The sequence below is a fragment of the Carcharhinus amblyrhynchos genome, chromosome 5 (genome assembly GCF_965287045.1).
Source record: "Carcharhinus amblyrhynchos chromosome 5, sCarAmb.v2.hapA, whole genome shotgun sequence".
NCBI classification, from domain to species: Eukaryota; Metazoa; Chordata; class Chondrichthyes; order Carcharhiniformes; family Carcharhinidae; genus Carcharhinus; species Carcharhinus amblyrhynchos.
Genome location: NC_137328.1, coordinates 65,042,127 through 65,064,009, shown reverse-complemented (window position 1 = coordinate 65,064,009; position 21,883 = coordinate 65,042,127). Strand labels below are relative to the sequence as shown.

Here is a 21,883-nt window from a genome sequence, read left to right as displayed (position 1 = left end):
CATTTAGCTTTTTCGTGCTCCTCTGAAACCTTCTAAGAACAGAGTGAATGGAATTTTGTGGGATAGCCTTGGAGACTTCCTTCCCAGCATGCCCTTTGATGTGGGGGGAGCTATATGGTACAAGGATTGTCCATGCAACCCCTCCACAACATAAAGGGCCATTGAACTCAGGATGAACTCTTGGCAGAAAATCTTGCCCTTGCCATGGAAATCTTTTTTTCCATCATTCACAAACACAGGAGTTTCCAGCTCATACAGCTGAATTTTAGCTTGCGGAAGTGGGGTTGTTTTCATCCCATGGCACTGGAACATCCAGCGTGATTACATCATGTTGTGATCCACATGTCCTCACATTGGTCTGCAATAATACAGTAGGGCTGGCAAATGTGCTCTCAAAGTAAGAGACAGCTTCCATTTTAAAGAAAGCAATTAATTAGCCACCATCCAAACTCATTAGCAGTCCAATCAACTGCAATAATATGTCCATGATGTAATAATACAATCCCAGCATGTGAAGTATGCTAGATGGAAACCTCGTTATTTTTAATAGTTCGTTGTAAGTGCAAATATACCAGTTGAAGTTGTATCTTTGCCTGACTTCAGCAAGGGAGATTGTTGATAGGATTTTGATTGGTTATTCCTGGAAGCTACGGATTCCCTGCACATTAAATGGGTCTTGAGCATTCTTCAAACTGATAGACTAGGTCATTTACCAACACTGCAGCTTTGCTCATCTGTGCACTATAGGCAAAGCTTTTTCTGTTGGACATACATGCTCTAATAAGGAAGAGGAGGAGGAGGCTAGAGGAACAGAAACAGGAGCCACAGGAAATGCATGAAGGAAGTAAGGGGTTGCTGAGGACAGACTGTAGCAGCCGCAGAGGTACAGACGGAGGCCATATCCTGCCAGTCATGTTTGCAGGGTATGCATGACTTACCTGCAGATGACAAAGAGACAATACCTGAAGACCTCAATTTCTCAGAGTGACTGTGGCTTCTCTGTGTGATATGACACTTGAAGCTTGAGGAGACCACATCCGTGTGTGTGCGTATGTGCATGTGTCACAGTGACTCTAGTATTGCTTCAGGTTGATTTCAGACCACATGTGGAAACTTGAGTGACATTAGCGAATCTGCAGCACGTCATTGAATTAAGGCAAACATTCTTACCTTTCTCGGACACTCTAGCTCATCACGGCCAGTGGAATGAAATGTAGCGTCTAGCTGTCGGGCATTCATCTCATAGCAGATCGTGACCAAGAAATTGGGCATCATACCACCTGATCTCATAAAAGGTTGCTACAGAAGGTTAGGGTGCACGGAGTTGGGGGTAAGGTGTTAGCGTGGATAGAGGATTGGCTGTCTAATAGGAAGCATAGTTGGTATCAATGGGTGGTATTCTGATTGGTGGTTGGTGACCAGTGGAGTGCCGCAGGGATCAGTGCTGGGGCCTCAACTGTTTACCATTTATATAGATGATCTGGAGGAGGGGGCTGAGTGTAGGGTGACAAAATTTGCTGATGACACAAAGATGAGTGGAAAAGCAAATTGCGTGGAGGGTGTGGAAAGTCTGCAGAGGGATCTGGATAGGCTGAGCGAGTGGGCGAGGACCTCGCAGATGGGGTATAATGTTAGCAAGTGTGAGGTTATCCACTTTGGCAGAAATAATAGTCGGAGGGATTATTATTTAAAAGGCAAAAAGCTGCAGCATGCTACGGTGCAGAGGGACCTGGGGGTCCTTGTGCACAAGTCACAAAAACCCAGTCAGCAGGTGCAGCAGGTGATCAAGAAGGCGAATGGAATATTGGTCTTTATAGCGAGGGGGATAGAATATAAAAGTAGAGAGGCCTTGCTGCAACTGTACAGGGTACTGGTGAGGCTGCAGCTGGAGTACTGTGTGCAGTTTTGTTCGCCGCACTTGCGCAAGGATATATTGGCCTTGGAGGGAGTGCAGAGGAGATTCACTAAGCTGATAGCGGGGATGAGGGGGTTGGACTATGAAGTGAGACTAAATAGATTAGGTCTGTACTCGTTGGAGTTTAGAAGGATGAGGGAGGATCTTATAGAGACGTATAAGATAATGAAGGGGATGGATAGGGTAGAGGTAGAGAGATTCTTCCCGCTTAGAAAGGATAGCAGGACTAGAGGGCACAGCCTCAAGATAAGGGGGGGGGCAGTTTAGATCAGAGTTGAGGAGGAACTTCTTCACTCAAAGGGTGGTGAATCTCTGGAATTCTCTGCCTGTTGAAGTGGTAGAGGCTATCTTGCTAAATATATTTAAGTCACGGGTAGGTAGGTCTCTGATAGACAGGGGAATTAAGGGTTATGGGGAGAAAGTGGGAAAGTGGAACTGATCCACTTCAGATCAGCCATGATCTTATTGAATGGCAGGGAAGGCTCGAAGGGCTAGATGGCCTACTCCTGCTCCTATTTCTTATGTTCTTATGTTTTTAACTTGTGCACTCTGCCAAATTACGGCTTCTCTTCTCCCGAAAGGGCATGAGAACTTACCATTAAAGCTCCGTCTCCTTGCAGCCCCAGTCCAGCCTGTCCACTCCTCCTGAGAGCCTGGTTGTGGGATGCATTAGAATGGTCTCATCCTCATCCTCCAATGCACTCAGATCTCTCAGCTTTAAACAGCACAAGTTTCAGTGCCAGTTGGCACTGAAATTCTTACAAATTCTTACACCCACTAGTGTGGTAAGGAATGGCCATCCAAATATACATTTCCATACAGTTCCATGCCAACTTTATACTCACCCTTGCCAATTACAGGAGATCATTAAACGTCTTGTGCCATTGAATGTAGATCTGATGTACCACATCGTGCCTGTTGACCTGAGTAGGCACCAATGCCCATACCTTCTTGCTGACATGTGGTAATCTCCTCTTGCCATCCCTGGTCATCAGGTTGTCACATTTGGCACTAATCTCCTCTATGAGTATACCCAGGCACTCGGAAAAATAGCAGTGGAGGTGGGGAGGGGGGAAGGTGCCGAGTGCTTACTGGATTTGCCCACTTGCCTTCCATGCCTACTGGGGTGCTGAGGCCATTACCATTGAACGGAATACCTTTTTTTATTGTTGCAGCCTGGTCCCTCAGCCTCCCTCACAATCCTTGGCAACTTTCCTTGGCCATGTCCCTATTGGACTGAGTGCTCTTGCCCCCTCCTGTACCTTCAGGCCAACCAGAGGATGTACTTCAAACTGGGTGAATTTTATCTGGCCACCCAGCACAAAATTACATTGACAACTTAATCTCATCTGGGAGCTAAGTCTGCAGCCGTGTCTGCATCCTCCACCTCACAGACACGAAAAGCATGAAGCTCAGGTCTTGGAATCCATCACCATCCATTATTACAAACAGTAAATAAACTTGTGCTCTACCCTAGGATGTTCAAACAGCACATCATCTATTTACATAGAACATTATTGTCCTCTGCAAGTATTAAACATTATAAATTCACCCGTATGCACTGAAGCGTGATTAGTGTTGGTTTTATAAATTATTTTCCAGGTGTTGTGATATGGTGCAGCCCCACGCCCACCTCACCTCTCATGCAGCTGCAGTGGAGACAAGTCCCTTATGCCCCCTTGTCAGCGATGACGTTGGTGGGTGACAGGAGTGTTGCACCCCTTAGGCCTGCTCCACCTCAGTCCCCAGCACCTGCACATGCACCTGTCATGTGCCCTCACCATTTTGTGGCTCCCTTGGTTCCGTGGAGTGATTTCCCCACCAAGGTGTAAGTGTCTGAGCTGGTGTTGTGTGCAGAGCAATTATATGACACTGCATCCTCTGAAGTTCCTCTTCCCCTTCTGAGGTCGGTGTCGGACCCTCGGGACTTTTGCCAGCAGCAGTCGGTGCACTGGCACAGGAGACTAAAATAGAAAGGTTGATGCCATCTTAAGCCCCTAAATTTGTATAACAGATGTTGTGTTCTCTCATGTGATTAAACATTAAGATATATATTGAAAACATATCTGTCTACATGCCCGTTAGTAATAAATCCCTGATACTTGCAGATTCGTACATTAGCTATCTGTCAAACAGTGACTGTGTGGTTAGATTAATTGATTGGCCTGAACAAAAATCTCATTGTAAGAAGTCTCAAACACCAGGTTAATGTCCAACGGATTTATTTGTAATCATGAGCTTTTGGAGTGCTGATCCTTCACCGGGTGAGTAGAGATCCCACTCACCTGCTGAAGCAGCAGCACTCGGAAAGCTCGTGATTGTCATTTATATTAACGATTTGGATGAGAATATAGGAGTCATTGTTAGTATGTTTGCAGATGACATCAGGATTGGTGGCATAGTGGACAGTGAAGAAAGTTATTTCCGAGGATCTTGATCAAATGGCCCAGTGGGCTGACGAATGGTGGGTGGAGTTTAATTTACACAAATATGAGGTATGCATTTTGGTAGATTGAACCAGGGCAGGACTTACTCAATTAATGGTAGGGTACTGGGGAGAGTTACAGAACAATGAGATCTAGGGGTAAATGTTCATAGCTCCTTGAAAGTGGAGTCACAGTTGGACAAAGTGGCGAAGAAGGCATTTGGCATGCTTGGTTTCATTGGTCAGAACATTGAATACAGGAGTTGGGATGTCTTATTGAAGTTGTACAAGACATTGGTAAGGCCACATTTGGAATGCTGTGTACAGTCCTGGTCACCCTATTATAGAAAGTCTATTATTACATTAGAAAGAGTGCAGAAAAGATTTATTAGGATGCTAGAGGGACTTGATAGTTTGAGTCATAAGGAGAGGCTGGATAGACTGGGGCTTTTTTCTCTGGAGCATCGAAGGCTAAGAGATGATCTTATAGAGGTCTATAACATAATGAGAGGCACAGATCAACTAGATAGTCAATATCTTTTCCCAAAGGTAAGGGAGTCTAAAACTAGAGGGCATGGGTTTAAGGTGAGAGGGGACAGATACAAAAGTGTCCAGAGGGGCAATTTTTTTCACACAGAGGGTGGTGAGTGTCTGGAACAAGCTGCCAGAGATATTAGTAGAGGTGGGTACAATTTTGTCTTTTAAAAAGCATTTCGACAGTTACATAGGTAAGATGGGTATAGGTGGATATGGGCAACGTGCAGGCAATTGAGATTAGCTTAGGGGTTTTAAAAAAAAGGGCGGCATGGACAAGTTGGGCCAAAGGGTCTGTTTCCATGCTGTAAACCTCTATGACTCTATGATTACAAATAAACCTGTTGGACTTTAATCTGGTGTTGAGAGAATCCTTACTGTGCCCATCCCAGTTCAACACCAGCATCTCCACATCAATAATCTCATTGCCATTGGATGCAATTAGTCAGGGATGTGGAGCAGATAGAGTAGTATGATGAACAAAAGTGGAAAGACAGTAAGCTCTAACGAAGGGCAGAATTTTCCCATCCTGCCCGCCACGGGAATTGTAGTGGATGGGAGCGGGCAAAGATCCATTGACCTCGGGCAGGATGTTCTGGTTTTGGGAAAATCCCACCCGAACAGTCGTTCAGACGTTGACTCTATTCTTTCTCCGCAGATGCTGTCAGACCTGCTGAGAGTTTCCAGCATTTTCTGTTTTTGTTTTCCATTCTCGCATTCGTAGTATTTTGCCTTTATATTAAGATGGTTTACATTTTGCCTTTAAAAAGAATAAACACCTCAGTAACCTTTTAACAGATAATTATCCTCCCTGTTAGCCTGTTGCAATTTGATAATTTTTGAAATCTGAGATGATGGTGGTTTCATCCCAGCTTTTAAGCAGCTAATACGCTTTAAACTGTATAATCATGTTGTGTGGGGTTGACAAATTTCATCTCCAGCTGCTTGTAAGATCATAGGGCTGACTCATCGACCTAATTCTGAGCCAAAGCGAAGGATTGTACCCGCTGCTTATACCACCTAATTTCCCATGATTGCTGATTGGCTAGGTTAGCTGGAATAGCTGAATTCTCAAGATACAAAATTGATCCTTTGCTTTTCTGCTGCCAAGCTACTATTATTGTCAAACATTCAAGTGTTTTTCCTCTTGCAGCAGCCTGTTCCTGCATAAGAAGTCAAGAGCTCATTGTTTCCTGCCTATCTATTGTGAGACGTAACATTACTCCAGATACTTCAACCTGTCCCTCAGGGTCTTACTGAAACTCACAAGGAAAGACTAAATTTATATGACAGGGAATAAAAGATTTGTTTTCCTCTATTAAATGCGACACATTCTACTGGTGCAAATTATTTTGTTAAACCATCTGTTCACTAGGTAGAGTAATCACAGATGTCCAGTTCACAAATACCATTGTGGAAATATGTATTTAGCTGCAAAAAAACCCTAAATTACTCCTGGAAAAACGTATGATTCTACCTTAGTACTCTACATAGAAAATAAGGGTGGCACGGTGGCACTGCTGCCTCATAGCGCCAGGGGTCCAGGTTCAATTCCAGCTTTGGGTAACCGTCTACCTGGAGTTTGCACGTTCTCCCTGTGCCTCTGTGGGTTTCCTCTGGGTGCTCTGGTTCCCTCCCACAGTCCAAAGAGGCGTGGGTTAGGTTGATAGATGCTAAATTGACCCTAGTGTCAGGGGATTAGCAAGGTAAATATGTGGGGTTACGGGAATGTGGCCTAGGTGGGATTGTGATTAGTGCAGACTTGATGGGCTGAATAGTCTCCTTCTGCTCTGTAGGGATTCTATGATTCCATTGTATGAAATTAAAATGCCTAGAATTCATTCCCTGGCATCTACTTGGTTAGATAAATAAACAGGACACAATTATTATTTGTGTTGTTTCTATTGGTGCCAAATGCAGTGCCGAGTGGATTGGAAAATGAAGAACATTGTATTTGGCAATGCAAAGTCTAGATTAACATTGACAAATTAATATTTAAATTGGAATTTCAATTAGGCTCTGCAAAAGGTTTTTTTTGCTTGGGCAAAGATGACTCATATTCCATCTGTTTCTAGAAATGCTTCAGAGGAGAAATGGCAGAAAGAAATAACTTATACAGCATCTTTATAGTGTCCTCAGAACTTTCCAATGCTTTTCACAGCCAGTATATTATTTTTGAATTTTAGTCACAACATAGAGGCAAATATGACTTTGCTCACAGTAGTAACAAACAACAATGAAATTAATGACTAGGTAATAGTTTTTGTTAAGAAATGTGTATCAGTCAGAGCAGCAGCAGAATTCCCCGACTGTTCTTCAACTAGACCATTCGAGGCATAGGGCAAAATTTTACTAATTGGGTGAACAGCCCAATGTTGGCCCACAGCATTTCCCCCTGAATTTTACAAGCTGCAGCCAACTAAGTGACTACTGTCCAACTGCCATCTAGTTCAGAAAGACAGCACACCCCTGAGAGCTACTAGCCATGTCAGAGACTGCAGTTCAGCAATCACAGCAGCAACTAGTGGTGAGGCAGGCAGGGGCCCTATAATCTACAGGAAGTAGGCTAAAAATTGATTAAAAATTGAGGAGCCTCCTGGAAGTCAGTAAAGTTCAGTCCATAGGATACTTATGCCACAAAAGGAGGCCATTCAAGCCATATGGAGTCCATTCCAGCTCTCTGTTGAGTCATCCAATCAATCTAGTTTCCTCCCATGCTATCCCCTGCAAGCTTATTTCATTTCCAAGTATCCATCCAATTAAAATTTAAAATTATTGTCTGTCTCCAATGAATGTTTTTTGGCAAGCAGTGACAAGTGGGGTTCCATAGGGTTCTGTGCTAGGACTCCAACATTATATATTAATGATTTGGAAGAGGAACTAAATGTGTTATCGCCAAATTAGCAGACAGTATAAGGTTAGGTAGGAGAGTGAGCTGTAAGGTGGATGTAGAGATGCTTCAGTGTGATTTGCATATAGGAATAGAAGTATTTTACTGCAATTGTACATGATGTTGGTGAGGCTACACCTGAAGTATTGTGTGCAGTTTTGGTGTCCTTATCTGAGGAAGGAGGTCCTTGCTATAGAGGGAGTACAGTGAAGGTTTACCAGGCTGATTCCTGGGATGGCAGGCCTATCATATGAGAAGAGACTAAGTCAGTTAGGATGGTATTCGTGGAGTTTAGAAGAATGAGACGGGACCTCATTATAACTTACAAAACTCTAACAAGGTTAGACAGAGCAGATTCAGAAAGAATGTTCCCAATGATGGGGGACTCCAGAACTAGGGTTCAGAGTTTGAGGATAAAGGGTAAACCTTTTAGGACTGAGGTGAGGAGAATTTTTTCTTTACCCAGAGAGCGGTGAATCTGTCAAATTCACTACCACAGAAAGTAGTTGAGACCAAAACATTATGTGATCTCAAGAAAAAAATTAGATATAGTTCTTAGGGCTAAAGGGATCAAGGGATATGAGGGGAAGATGCGATCAGGATATTGAATTTGATGATCAGCCATGATCATAACGAATGGTGGAGCAGGCTTGAAGGGCTGAATGGCCTACACCTGCTTCTATTTTCTATGCCCTCCTGCACTCTACATTGACCCAAGGTTGATCCCCTGGCTTGGTGGCAATAGTAGAGTGGTGGATAAGCTGGGTCAGGAGGTTAGAGGTTGTGTTTGATTACAAATCTGCTGCCGCTGAAGGCTCACAGAGTCTCATAAATGCATGGCTTTGAGCTGCAGGATCTGTTTGACATCTATCCCATTTAGCAAGGAGGTAGTATCACACGTCTTGTTTTGCTGCTTGACACACAGGAGTTGTTGTTGTTTTATCAGGTTGATGCTACATTTTTACGTATGCCTGGTGCTGCTCCTGGCATGCCCTCTTGCCCTCTTCATTGAATCAGGGTTGATCCACAACCTTGATGGTAATGTAGAGTAAGGATATGCGGGATCATAAGGTTACAGATGATGATCAAATATAATTCTTCTGCTGCTGATGGCCCACAGTGCCTCATGGATGTCCGGTTTTGAGTTACTAGATCAGTACAAATAATATCCCACTTCGCATGGTCATAGTCTCGCACAACAAAATGAAGCGTGTCTCAGCGGGAAGGTGAGACTTCATCACTACAAAGAGTGCTATAGTGGTCGCTCCTGCCAACACTCTCATGGACAAACGTATCCGTGACAGCCAGATTGTTAAGGATGTGATTCCCTCACCATGAGCTGCAGACCCAGTCTAGCAGCTCTATCCTTTAGAACTCAGCCAGCTTGGTAAGTAGTGGAAGAGAATTACATACAGAATAAGGGAACATAGCAATAAGATTAATTATAAGAGGTTGAGGATGGAGAACATCAATTTCTGTTTACATTGAGGGTGTCAGACTTTTATACCAGTTGCATTAATGTTTGAAAAAGAGACAATGGCTGGTATTTTGTCAGGCTGACAGTGGTCTCACACACAGCATGGAAAAGCAGTGTGGAACACCTGTCAGTTTCATAGGTGAAACCTGACAGAATTAACTGCCCTTGAAGCATATAAATGGCCTCGGGTGGACCCTCCTGGCAATTCAGGTTCTCAGCAGCGGAAGTCACAACCACCGAGAGCTGCCAGTGGGAGTGGTGACTGCTGGCAGCACTACACCCACCAGAAGCCCAGGATCATCATGCAACCCCAGGCCAAAGGTGAGTGAGGTTGCAGAGGTGATGGGCAGGGGGTGGGGGGGGGGGTCACCTGAGGAGAAATCAAATTGAAGGCAAGGGCAGGATGGTAGCCACCCCCTGCCTAATGTCAGGTGCCCCAATTGGGCACAGAATGCCTAATAACAAGGACCCAACAGGAGGCAGCTGGCAAATATGACAGGGATTGCTTGAAGGCCTTCTCAGGGTGCTGGAAAACCTTGCAGCCTCCATTTAATCAGTGCACCACTGCTAACTTGCAGTTATTATCCAGGGATAATGGGTGCCGATTGGCTCAATGAATCTAATTGACATCCTGCCACCAATGGCAGGAATCCCATGTCATCCCCTTCTGCTCCACCACATAATCAGGAAAGATTTGCCGCAGGGCTGGGAGACTGGTATTGTACAGAGTGCAGACACTGGCATTGCACAGAGTGCGGGGGGGGGGGGAGGCGGGGGAGTTGGTGGAGGCATTCAGACTATGAAGAAGGCCTGATTGCCATGTTCTTTGCCCTGCTGATAGTTTTAAGTTTTACTGATTTTCTTGTGTATTAATTTCAACCTTTAACTTGTTCCCATTTAGTAAATGGCTTATCTAGTTAACAGTCTAACAGATAAATCATTATTTGAGCTTATTATGATTTTTTTTACCCTGTCAGTGCGGGGTAGTTGGGATGTGGCATCTCTGAAGCTGTGGTGAAGTTGTGACTCCTTTGAAAGGTATGATACTATGAATGTATCCCTGTTTTGCTGCAATAAATCCAACCCTAAATTCAGACTTAAAAATAGATTTGATAGATAGTTAATGGAAAGGGAAATGAAGGAATATGGTAACAGGGTGGTATATTGGGTCAGATTACTGCTCATGTGTATGATAAACCAGAATGCAGACTAGTTGAGCTAAATAGCTTCTGCATCTGCATCATAATTCTATTTAATTCCTGTGGGAAATCCACTATTTGACAAAGAGGCTTTAAATGCTCACAGCTTCCAGCTCTCAAGTAGTGGAAGCGACCCTGAGTCAAAAAAGCATTGCAGAATCACAACTTTGTGTGACTTATCACCTCCCCATTCTCTTTCTGTCTGTAAGTATACATGATTAGCATTACCATCTTTACAGGAAAATCTCAGAGGCAGGCAGTTTAGGTTCACTGCAGGGTCACAGGAGATAATTGTGATGGCCAGTTTAAAGAAAGAGTTATGTTAGAAAGCCAATCCACCCTTTTTACTGACTAAACTAACTCTATGGAAAACAGGAAGTTTTCTGAAGGGAAAAGCAGGGATATGTGACTAATTTTCTGGGTAGGCTTAGTTACTCTTTTTCAGCATTGATGGACTTTTTTTTAACTGTATACACTAATCTGAATAAGTAAAGAACATATTGAAGAAATCCTCTGAGAAAATTAATTGGCCAACACGCTGATAGTTTTGATTAAGTTTTACTGATTTTCTTTTGTATTAATTTCAACCTTAAAGTTGTTCCCATTTAATAAATTGGCTTATCTAGTTAACTGTTTAGCAGATAAATCATTATTTGAGCTTATTATGTTCTTTTTACCCTGTCAGTGCGGGGTAGTTTGAGATGTGGCATCTTTGAAGCTGTGGAGAAGTTTTGACTCCTTTGAAAGGTATGATACTATGAATGTATCCTGAATTCAAGGGCTTTAATTGCATATCTACTGCAAATAATTAAAGAAGATAACACTTATAAATGGTGACAGGCAACATTATTTCTACAGCATATCGATGAGTGTGGATCAGACCAATTCATTAAATATCCCACAGACAAGGATAGCAAAACTGAAATCAAAGCCTAAAATAACACTGTGGAGTTTTGAAAACAAACTCACCATTTGCAACATGCAAACTTTTCACCATATGTGACTTAAAACAAAGGATTTACAGTGAGATAAGCAGATCAGGGAGCTGTGGAAAATTCTTTGCCAAGGACACAGTCACCTGCTGCTGATATCGTTCTCTAATTATTATGAAGTTTATTCCAGATTTTTGAATATAAAATTGTCGGGGATTGGCAAGCCCAAAGTGAAGGCTATTGTGGAGAAAATGAACTGCAAAGCAAAGTACAAAGTTTTTGCTATCCTGAAACCCAGGAAGGATTTAATCAGGTGAGCTTTATTCTTAGCATAGACCGGAGAAGGAAATGTCCTAAATTAGAGTAACAGCAGGAATAAGTAAATTCTGTAGTAATTTACATCAAGGCAATATTCTTTCACTGACATTTGTAATTATTCACTTGATTCATTGTGTACACAAGAGTTTCTACATTATTTATAACTCATGCTTGGGAGAATATTAATGAGCTGATAATAGATTTTTGTTTCTTTTCAATATTAATGGATGCTTTATACACTAAATTCAGGATTTAGAGATCATAGAGACTGGAATTCATAAACCTTTAAATATAGGTGTCCTAAACTTGACAAGGCTTAAAGACCTAATTAGGCTATAAGCACTTTAAATATCTGCTATATTTGTACATGATCCAGGTCTCAATAATGACATTAAGATTCCACAATATAGTATAATTAATGAATAAGATACTTCTCATTGGTACCAGCAACATAGGTAAACTAAAGGATGAGGATCTGCAAACTGAGTACAGCAAGTTAGGAGATAAATAAAAATGCAAGACCTCAAATGTAGTAATTTCAGGATTACTCTCAGTTCCACATGCTAGCAAGAGCAGGAATAAGAGGATAGACCAAAGTAACACGTGGCTGGAGAGATAGCGTAGCTGAGAAGGATTCAGATTCTTGAGGCACTGGCACTAATTCTGGGGAAGGTGGGACTTATGTAAATCATACAGGCTGTAACTGTACAGAGCTGGGACCAATGTCATTGTGTGGGATTTTGCTAGTTCTGTTGGGGAGTATTTAAACTAGCGGGGAGAGGAATGGGATCCAAGGAGTAAGCTCAGATAGGTCAGATTCAGATCAGGAAAATGGAAGTAAAACATTAGCTAGTGATGTACATGATGTAGTGATAGACTTGGAATTATAGGAGAAGCAAAGTTTAAAAAGTATCCAGCAAGGGAAATTGATGGGTTAAACTATTTATACTCCAATGCAAGGAATATTACAAACAAGGTAGATATGTTAAGAGCACAGGTAGACACGTGGCAGCAGGATGTAACTGCTATAATGGAAACCTGGCTAAAGAAGGGGCAAACTTGACAACTAAATATTCCTGGTTAAAGAGTCTTCAGACACAATAGAGTGGGAGACAACGAAAGGACAGGGTATAGCACTAATGGTTAAAAAATCCATTTCAGTTATGAGAAGGGACGATATACAAAATGGGTCAACAAGAAAAGCTTTATGGGTTGAGCTTTGAAATAAAAAAGGGGCAGTCACACTTCTGGGAGTATACTACAGATTCTCAAATAGTGAAAGGGGGATAGAAGAATGTAAGAATATGTCACCAAATTTCAGCCTGTGGGAACCACAGGGCAATAATGATAGGAGACTTTAAGGGCCTGATTTTATGAACATGTTGCACCCGTTTTCGGGCAAGAAAACTTGGTAGAGCCGGGCGTGAGGCGCGTAGTGAGATCCACGTCCACTTCTGCGCTGATTCCCCCTTTACCAAGGCCCAAAAATGGCTGAATTGGGACATTCAAATGCATTTGTATGTATTTAAATTGACTTAATGGGCTGCACAGCCAATTCTACCGGCACTTCCCCCTATACACCACGTTCGCCAATCCAGAATCAGCATGTAACTGTACAGAGCTGGGACCAATGTCATTGTGTGGGATTTTGCTAGTTCTGTTGGGGAATATTTAAATTAGTGGGGAGAGGAATGGGATCCAAGGAGTAAGCTCAGATAGGTCAGATTCAGATCAGGAAAATGGAAGTAAAACATTAGCTCGTGATGTACATGATGTAGTGATAGACTTGGAATTAGAGGAGAAGCAAAGTTTAAAAAGTATCCAGCAAGGGAAATTGATGGGTTAAACTATTTATACTCCAATGCAAGGAATATTACAAACAAGGTAGATATGTTAAGAGCACAGGTAGACACGTGGCAGCAGGATGTAACTGCTATATGTAGCCATTCAAATGCATTTGTATGTATTTAAATTGACTTAATGGGCTGCACAGCCAATTCTACCGGCACTTCCCCCTATACACCACGTTCGCCAATCCAGAATCAGCATGAAACAGACATGCTCCATATAAGTCTGATTCGGGTGCTCCACTTGTGAGGGTTAGTGAGGAGATAAGTGCCAAGCACCAGATAGATCTCTGTTTGAGATCGATGATGTGGGGAAGATGGGTCCACTACATTCTCTTGAGATCAGTGGGGGTGAAAGAGGGTCTGCTGCCATTCTGCCTGAGATCAGTGGGGAGGAAGTGGGGTCTGCTGCCATTCTGCCTGAGATCAGTGGGAGGGAAGGAGTTTGATGAGGTGGAAGAGGGTGTGGGGCCCATGATCGGTCTGGGTGGCAAGGGATGGGGGACAAGGGGGTCAGTAGTGTTCTGGGATGGGGCAATGTCTGTGGTGGTCAGGTGAGGCATTATCTGGCCCAGGAGGCATGTGGCAGGGGAGCCACATTCTATAATTTTTTTCTGCGCATGGGCAGCTGGAGGCGCCGATCGGAGCTGCAGGATTTTGGGCGCATTGAGCCCCAGCCACAGGCTTGTGCAGTACGATTCGGACTCGCTGAAAATTTTCCAGGCAGAATGGTTATGGGGGCGCCTGAGAACGGGTCTAAAAGTCGGATCTGAAGCACTCCCAGTTTCAAGTCCATCCGGCACTTAGAATCAAAATGGTAAGATAGGGCCTTAGTGCTCCAATATCAACTGGGACTCAAACAACGTAAGGGACACTGAGGGAGAAAAACTCATGCAATGTGTCCAGGAAAATATTTTCAATCAATGAGCCAATGGGAACCAATGAGAAAAGATGCAATTCTAGACCTAGTCTTGAAGAATGAAGAAGGGTAAATGGGTGAAGTGTTAGTTGGCAACCATATCAGTTAGATTTAGCATTACCATGGAAAAGAGTAGAGATAAAGCAGGAGTAGAAGTTTTGGACTGGGGGAAGATAAGAATTGACGGAATGAGAAGGGACTTGCTGAAATGGACTGGACAACCAGTGGGAAGGACTAAAAAGCAAGATCCTAAATATCCAAAGTTGACATGTCCTCCTCAAAAATAAGAGTGTTACTGCCAAATTCAGATCCCCCTGGTTGTCTAGAGGAATAGAGGGGAAGAACAAACAGAAAAAGAAAGCATAGAATAGGCACAAAGAACTAAGCATTGCAGATAGCCTGAATGAATATAGGAAGTGCAGGGACAAAGTAAAAAGGGCAAATAAGGAAACCAAAAAAAGGCATAAAAAAGATTAGCAAGTAACGTTAAAGAAAACCCAAAAACGTTTTACCAAAATATTAATGGTGTAAGATTCATTAAGGAAAAAGTGGGACTCATCAGAGATTAAGAAGAGAACTTGTCTGTAGATGCAGAGGCTGTGGGGAAGGTTTTAAATCAATATTTTATCTCCATGTTTACCAAGGAAAGGGATGAGGAAGAAAGAATGCTGCCAGTTCCAGAAAAATGTAGCTATGGGGAGAGGTTGGATAGGTTGAAGTTATTTTTCTTCAACCAATGAAAGCTGAAGGGTGACTTGAGAAAGGTGTACAACATTATGAAGGGAAGAGAGTGGACAAAATAAAATTGTTTCACTTGGTGGAGAATTGAAGAACCAGGGCACATAGATTCAAGATAAGTGGCAGTAGGTATAGAGGGGACACGAGGGGGAGCTTTTTTTATGCAAAGGGTGGTGGGTGTCTGGAATTTGCTATCGGAGTTGGTTGTGGAGGCAGAAGGTGGAATTTTACTGGCACGTCCGCCTGAGGTTTGTACAATTCAGCCTGAGGCCAACAGAGAATGCTGTTCCCCAAGCCTCACTTGTCCCTGGAATTAGGGCAGGTGTACTGGTAAAATTCCAGTCAGAGACTCTAAACTCTTTTAAAAAGCACATAGACCTGTATGTTCAGTGCTGTAAGCTACAGGGTTATAGGCCCAGTGCAGCAAGGTGGGACTAGAAAGGGCATCTGTGTGTCCTCAGGCTGGTACGGACAAGATGGGCTGAATAGCCTCCTTCTGTGCTGTAACTTTTCTATGGTTCTATGATTCAACGGTTCAATACAACCCTAAGCCTGGATACATTTTTATAGCTATGTTTTAACATTTGTCCATAACCTCTGTTTTTACGTATTCTTTTTCCTAACATCTATGATAATAGTTAGGTATCACCCTTTAAAAGGTCATTTTGTTTGACAAAAATCAAGAACACAAGAGGATTGTTATTCAAATGAAACAATACTATCTGGACATTTAGATTGCAAATCACATTGTGGCTGTGCTAAATGTCAGGGGTGGTATTTTATTTTCACAAGTCCCAGTGGATCTTACAGCATTGATAAGGGTAATCAGAATCTCATTCTGAACTGCAAGTTAAATATTTGCAGCACCAAATGAATACTAAAACCTGAACTTGTAAGGGTCAGTGGTGAATACAGTAACATTTCACACAGGCTACAGCTCCAGGACCCCTGAAAACATGAGCCAGAGTTTTGCAAAACAGGTAGCTCTGGTTAGGAAATTTCCCAACTAGACAGATCTGCTTCAAAGTCAAGCACCCTTTTAAGTCCAATCTTTGATCTGAGGAGGCATGGATAGGATTAAGTCAGACCTACTGAGCACAGGGGAGAGCTTCGGTGGCCACAGGAACAGTCGAGTACTGAAGTGAGTTGGTTGGAAGGCCAGTCTTGGTTCTCTGAAACTTCATGTTTTAGAAGCTCTCATGCCCTCTCTCCTCACACCCTCAACCCCCAACTATCACTCATGCCAACTTACACTCCCTCACCTACTGATGCCCCTTCATAATTCCCTGCCACCTCATGTTCCCCACCCATTCTCTAAATCCCCCCCATTATCCCATACCAACTCATGTCCCCAACCCATATCCCCTGCCCCCTCCTGTCATCTCCATAGCCACTCACCCAGTGTTTACCACAGGTAGGCCTCAGGAACCATGTGGAGATGGGAAAAATCTTTTAATAATCTGGTATATTTCTTATTCCTACACACTTGATAATGGAGACAATGCCATTCATGAAATCCATTCAAAGTTTTTAAATCTCCTTGTGGTTATTCTCTTAAGCAAACAAACTTTTCTTCAGGCTCCACATCAAAGGGAATGGGGACAATTCTCCCTTCCCGATGCACTAATGTTTTAGCGCAGTGGACTGGAAAATTCCAGCAACACCTGATGTGCTGGATTCGCGTTGGGCAGCCTGGCCTGATAGTGTCTCCCAACACTGGACTTCCGCCGGTGTCACACCCATGCTGGAAATTGGTGAGGGAGTGCATAACTTATGGAAATGAGAATTTCCATATATTTTAAATAGGATTAGCAGACCTGGGACTGAATTTTCCAGGCCCGCTATCCTCTCTCCCTCACCAGGAGTATTTTACTCCAGCCGGGTTTAGAGTAGCTCCCCACCTTTGGGGAGCTGGTGCCCTATCATGCTGAAGTGAAGGGAGGGGCAATTGGGAACCCCAAGAAGGTCAGGCAGTGGGGGTTGGTGCCCCCTGTGCATTGGCACCTTGGCAGTGCCAGCCTGTACCCCCTGACACAACCCAAGGTGTCATGGGGGCACTTTGCACTACCCACCATGCAGCAATGCCAAGGGGTGGGGTCTATGTGGGTGGGGTCTAATGGGGGCCTGGTGGGGTGATGGGTGGCTCCCATTGCCACTCTGCATAGGGATCAGTAGGGGAGGGAGAGCTGTCAGTGTTCAGGGCCTTGGGGGGGGGGGGGGGTGGTCAGCCTGGTGAGGGGTTTGGGACTGCGGGGCGAAGGGGTCTTGGGGTGATGGGAGGTCAGGCCTGGATTTGCATGGGTGGCTAGCAATTGGGCCCTAGGTGGGTGAGGAGCCAGGATTGCAGGGGTCACAATTGGGAGGCCGGCAGTGTAGGGCTATTGCGCATGTGCTAATCTGGGTGCTGACAGATTGGCACATGCACAGTGGTTCACTCAGCGCTGTGCTGCCAGCCTCTCCGGTGGGCCCCCATCTCATGAATACTGGGTTGATTCACAATAGTGCTGTCTGCAGTGCGCAGAGTGTGGGAGATTCATTTTGAATATCCCACTGTAAAAACCAGTGCGATTTCTTCCAGTTTTCACATGAATTCAGCACTTAGAATTGTTTGGGGAGAATTCCACCCAATGAATCATTGAATAGCCTCTTGAGATGTCACTGCAACCGTGAGCTCAAAATCCACAGCTAAAGTCATTTTAGCTTTTGAAAGTCAGTCAAAAATTCATTATGATAATAGCCCCGGGGAAATGACAACAAAGACCTCCACTGAAACTGCACAAACACATGCAGGACGATTCTCCCATCCATTTTGTAGCACAGCAAACCAGAAGATTCAAGCAGCACTTGATGCAGTGGATCCGCACTGGGTGTCCTGCCCCGATACCGTCTCCCAGCGCTGGATTTCTGGCAGTGCCAGAAGTTGGCGGGGAGCTACATAAATTATTTAAATGTTAATGTCCATACCATTTAAATATGATTAGCGGGCCCAGGACTGAAATCTCCGGGCTCCCCAGCAACTCCCCCTCACCCCCTTCCCCGCCAGGAGTGGTTCACTCTGGTGGGGTTTACATTAGCAACCCACTTTCGGGGATTGGTGGCCCAACCTCACTGGAGTGAAGTGGAGGCAATCGGGGCCCTCTAGAGGATCATGCATGGGGGGGGGAGGTTCCCCCTTGGCATTGGCAGCCTAGTAGTGCCAGTCTGTGCCCCAGCACTGCCCAAGGGGTAAAGTGTCAATGCCTAGGGGACACCTTGACACTGCCTACTGGGCATGACAGAAGTGCCAAGGAGGTGGGCCCAACAGGGGCAGGGCCTGATGAGGCAGAGCCTCTGTGAGGGGTGGGGGGTCCTGCTGGCACTCTGTAAGTGGGCTGAGTGACAGAGAGAGGGAGGCCAGCAATCAGGGCTGGCCATCGGGAATGGGGGGGAGGTTGGCACTGTCAGAGGGGGTTCTGCACTGTCAGGAGTGTGGGGAATTGGGGCTGAGGGGTGGGGGTGGAATGCACTATGATGCAGTATGTGATGGTTGCAGCACAGATTCCATCAAAGATCTGAGTGCTGCAGTGGAAACTCAGACTGCTTCCATTATGGCTCCATATTCCAGTGTTCAAAGGTGTTACCAGGCCAAGGCAACACAGTAGTAATTTGTTCTCCAACAGGGGACTAGAATTGCTGAGGTGCTGACCCAGAGGAGAGGTGGTGGTTCCAAGAAATATGAACCTTCTCTCTCCTCTCCATTTATCAGGTTTCATTCTGCCTCTCCATCTATTTCCTTGCAGTTTCCAACCAATTGCCCAAACTGCTGCCTCACATACATCTATAATGAGATGATACAGTCTGAAACAGGGCTCTTAAACCCAGAGCTATTTAAGAGAATAGTCTCCTCCACTAAACGTCAACAGCCTTCCACCTGGCGCAGCCATTAGGGAAGGAGCACTAGGAGAGCCAAAAGCATGTGTGGAGTCTACGTAGAGATTGCACATTCTCCCCATAATTGCATGGGTTTCTTCTGGGTGTTTCAGTTTCCTCTGGTTTCCTCCCACCATCCAAAGATATGCAGGTTAGGTTGATTAGCCATGTTAAATTTCCCCTTAGTGTCAGAGTGGGTTAGCAGGGTAAATACATGAAGTAACGGGAATAGAACCTGGGTGGGATTGTCATCAGTGCAGGCTTGATGTGTCGAATGGTCTCCTCTGAACTGTAGGGATGATATGATTATCTGTTCGGTTTTATTATAGTGAGATTGAGCACTAAGTGATAACCAGTGACTGAGGATAGTTAAGGAATGTGGGATTGTTTGTGCATGGAGAATTCTGATTGATGTTACTGGTAGAGGGCATGAATTATTTGGATATGTGCAGCCCTAGCAGCAAGTAACCTCTATCCTCTTCTAGTTCCTCCTTTCCTACTTCTTCCTCCTCCTTCTTCAAGCAGCTTGTTGTACTCAGTGTGGCCTCTCTTCATTTTCTTGGCCTCTTGTGTGTTGAGGAAAATGATCTCTGCACCAAAATAACTTTAACACCATCATTAACAGAACATTCCTTGAAACTTTAGACAAATACAGAAAAAAACTAGGCAAAATGTGTAAAATTATGCCACCAGACAAAAATAATCCAACCAATTAATGTGTAAGAATTCATAATCCTTTTATGTAGAATGGGTGGACAGTATTTGACATCATTTAATATTATTTTGAACTGTGCAAAGTAAAGAGAGAGCTTGGCCAGGATTCTCCCAAAAATATTCTAAGTGCCAAATTCGTGTAAAAACTGGAGTAACTCCTGCTGGGTTTTTTTAGCAGAATTTTCAAAATGAATCTCCCACACTCTGTGCACTGCACAGTGTCTCAGGGACAATCTGGGGCAGGACCTATTTCCACTGAAGAGACTGGCAGCATAGCACTGCACACGTGCCAACCTGTCAGAACTGGGAGAATCCCCCCCCCCCGCCATCCCTGCCATATATCTGAGCCTGGAACTCTAATATCAAATCAGCATGGCACACTGATTGATGTTATGATCTGAGTGCTGTACATGCTGCTGTGATCATTAGGTGCTTGTATACAAGCCATATTACAAATAAAACATCTGACTCACTTCATGTCACAAGTGTGTATGCACATCACAGATGCCATTTTTGTACTTTAGGATGCTTCGTAGCATCCAAAAAGTCCACTTCAGAACGTATTTTCTTGCCCCTTATGCGGGGATTACAGAATAATAAATAATTTGTCCATGTACAAAGATTATCATAACTAGCAATAAACATGGAGCAGCATTACCATACACATGACAATTTGGAGTCTCACAACACCAGGTTAAAGTCTGACAGGTTTATTTGGAATCACAAGCTTTTGGAGTGCTGCTCCTTTATCACTAACCTGATGAAGGTTAGTGATAAAGCCTAGCTTTGACAAAGGGTCCTCTGGACTTGAAACATCAGCTCCTTTCTCTCCTTACAGATGCTGCCAGCCCTGCTGAGATTTTCCAGCATTTTCCCTTTTGTGTTTGAATTTAGTGTTGAAGTCAAACATACTCCATTTTGCTATTTCAAGGTCTTTAACCAACAGTGTGGGAGTCACGAATGTATGGAATAGACTTAAATGCTCCAGAAGGGCAGACAAAGATTATTTTCATGTTATGGTTTTTAAATATCCTATTCTATAAACATGAAAAAAATAGGCTCAAACTGTCCATGTGAGTGTACAGAAAATCTGTTGGATGCTTTGATTGACAGGCCATTTGGTGTAGGTTGGGAAAACAATCATGGCAGGGATTCTCCAAAAAGATTCTATGTGTTGAATTCACATGAAAACTGAAGTAAATCATGTTGTTTTTTTCAGTTGGGCTTTCAAAAAGAATCTCCCACACTTTGTGCACTTCAGAGTGCCTCAGCATGAATCACACTGAAAATCAATGGGCGGGGCCTATTCCCACCTGGGAGGCTGGCAGCATAGCGCTGAGTAGGTCACTGCACATGTGCCATTCTAATTCGCTCTAAGTACCTGAACAGCTGCCAGAGTGTGAAGACAAGGGGATTTTAATAGTAACTTCATTGCAGTGTTAATGTAAGCTTACTTGTGACACTAATAAAATAAACATTTTTACCCATTTAAAAAAAATAATTGTAGCCTGACCTCTTTATTGTTATATTCCAATCACTTTTCAATCAAGGTCAACATGTCAGGTGCTTGCTTTCTATATAAGCACACTCAAGTCTCTTTGAACATCAACATTTATAAGTTTCATACCTTTTAAAAAATATTCTGTTCTTGTATTCTTGCTACCAAAAATGAATAATTTTCCCACATTATACTCCATATGTCATCTTAATGCCCACTCACTTAGCCTGTCTATATCTCTTTCAGCCTCTCTGTGTCCTCCCTGCAGTTTAGCTTCCCACCTGGCTTGGCACTCTTAGCAAACTTTCTACATTATTTTCGTCTCTTCATCTAAGTCATTAACATAGATTGTAAATAGCTGAGGCCCCAGAACTGATCCTTGTGGCATTCCACTATTCACTGTTTGCCAACATCCTCAAAGAATTTGAAGAAATCTTTCAACAGGATTTCCCCTATCCTAATCATGCTATGCTTTCTAAGTGCATTGTTAAGACTTTTTAATAATTGATTCCAACATCTGCTGCCCATTGTCCTTCTCTAGGTGGTAAAGCCACAAGTTTGGAAGGAA

At 43.6% G+C, this 21,883-nt stretch overlaps 1 protein-coding gene across 1 annotated transcript in view; it reads left to right on the top strand.

Moving 5' to 3' along the window:
• Positions 1-10,576: 10,576 nt before the first annotated feature.
• The window catches only part of gramd2b (GRAM domain containing 2B), a 111,560-nt gene continuing 100,253 nt past the window's right edge, over positions 10,577-21,883 (top strand). The window contains exons 1-2 of the mRNA XM_080188938.1: positions 10,577-10,644; positions 11,553-11,685. Of these exons, the coding sequence (XP_080045064.1) occupies positions 11,624-11,685 (62 nt within the window). The 5' untranslated portion in view covers positions 10,577-10,644; positions 11,553-11,623. The remainder of the gene's footprint in view (positions 10,645-11,552; positions 11,686-21,883) is intronic.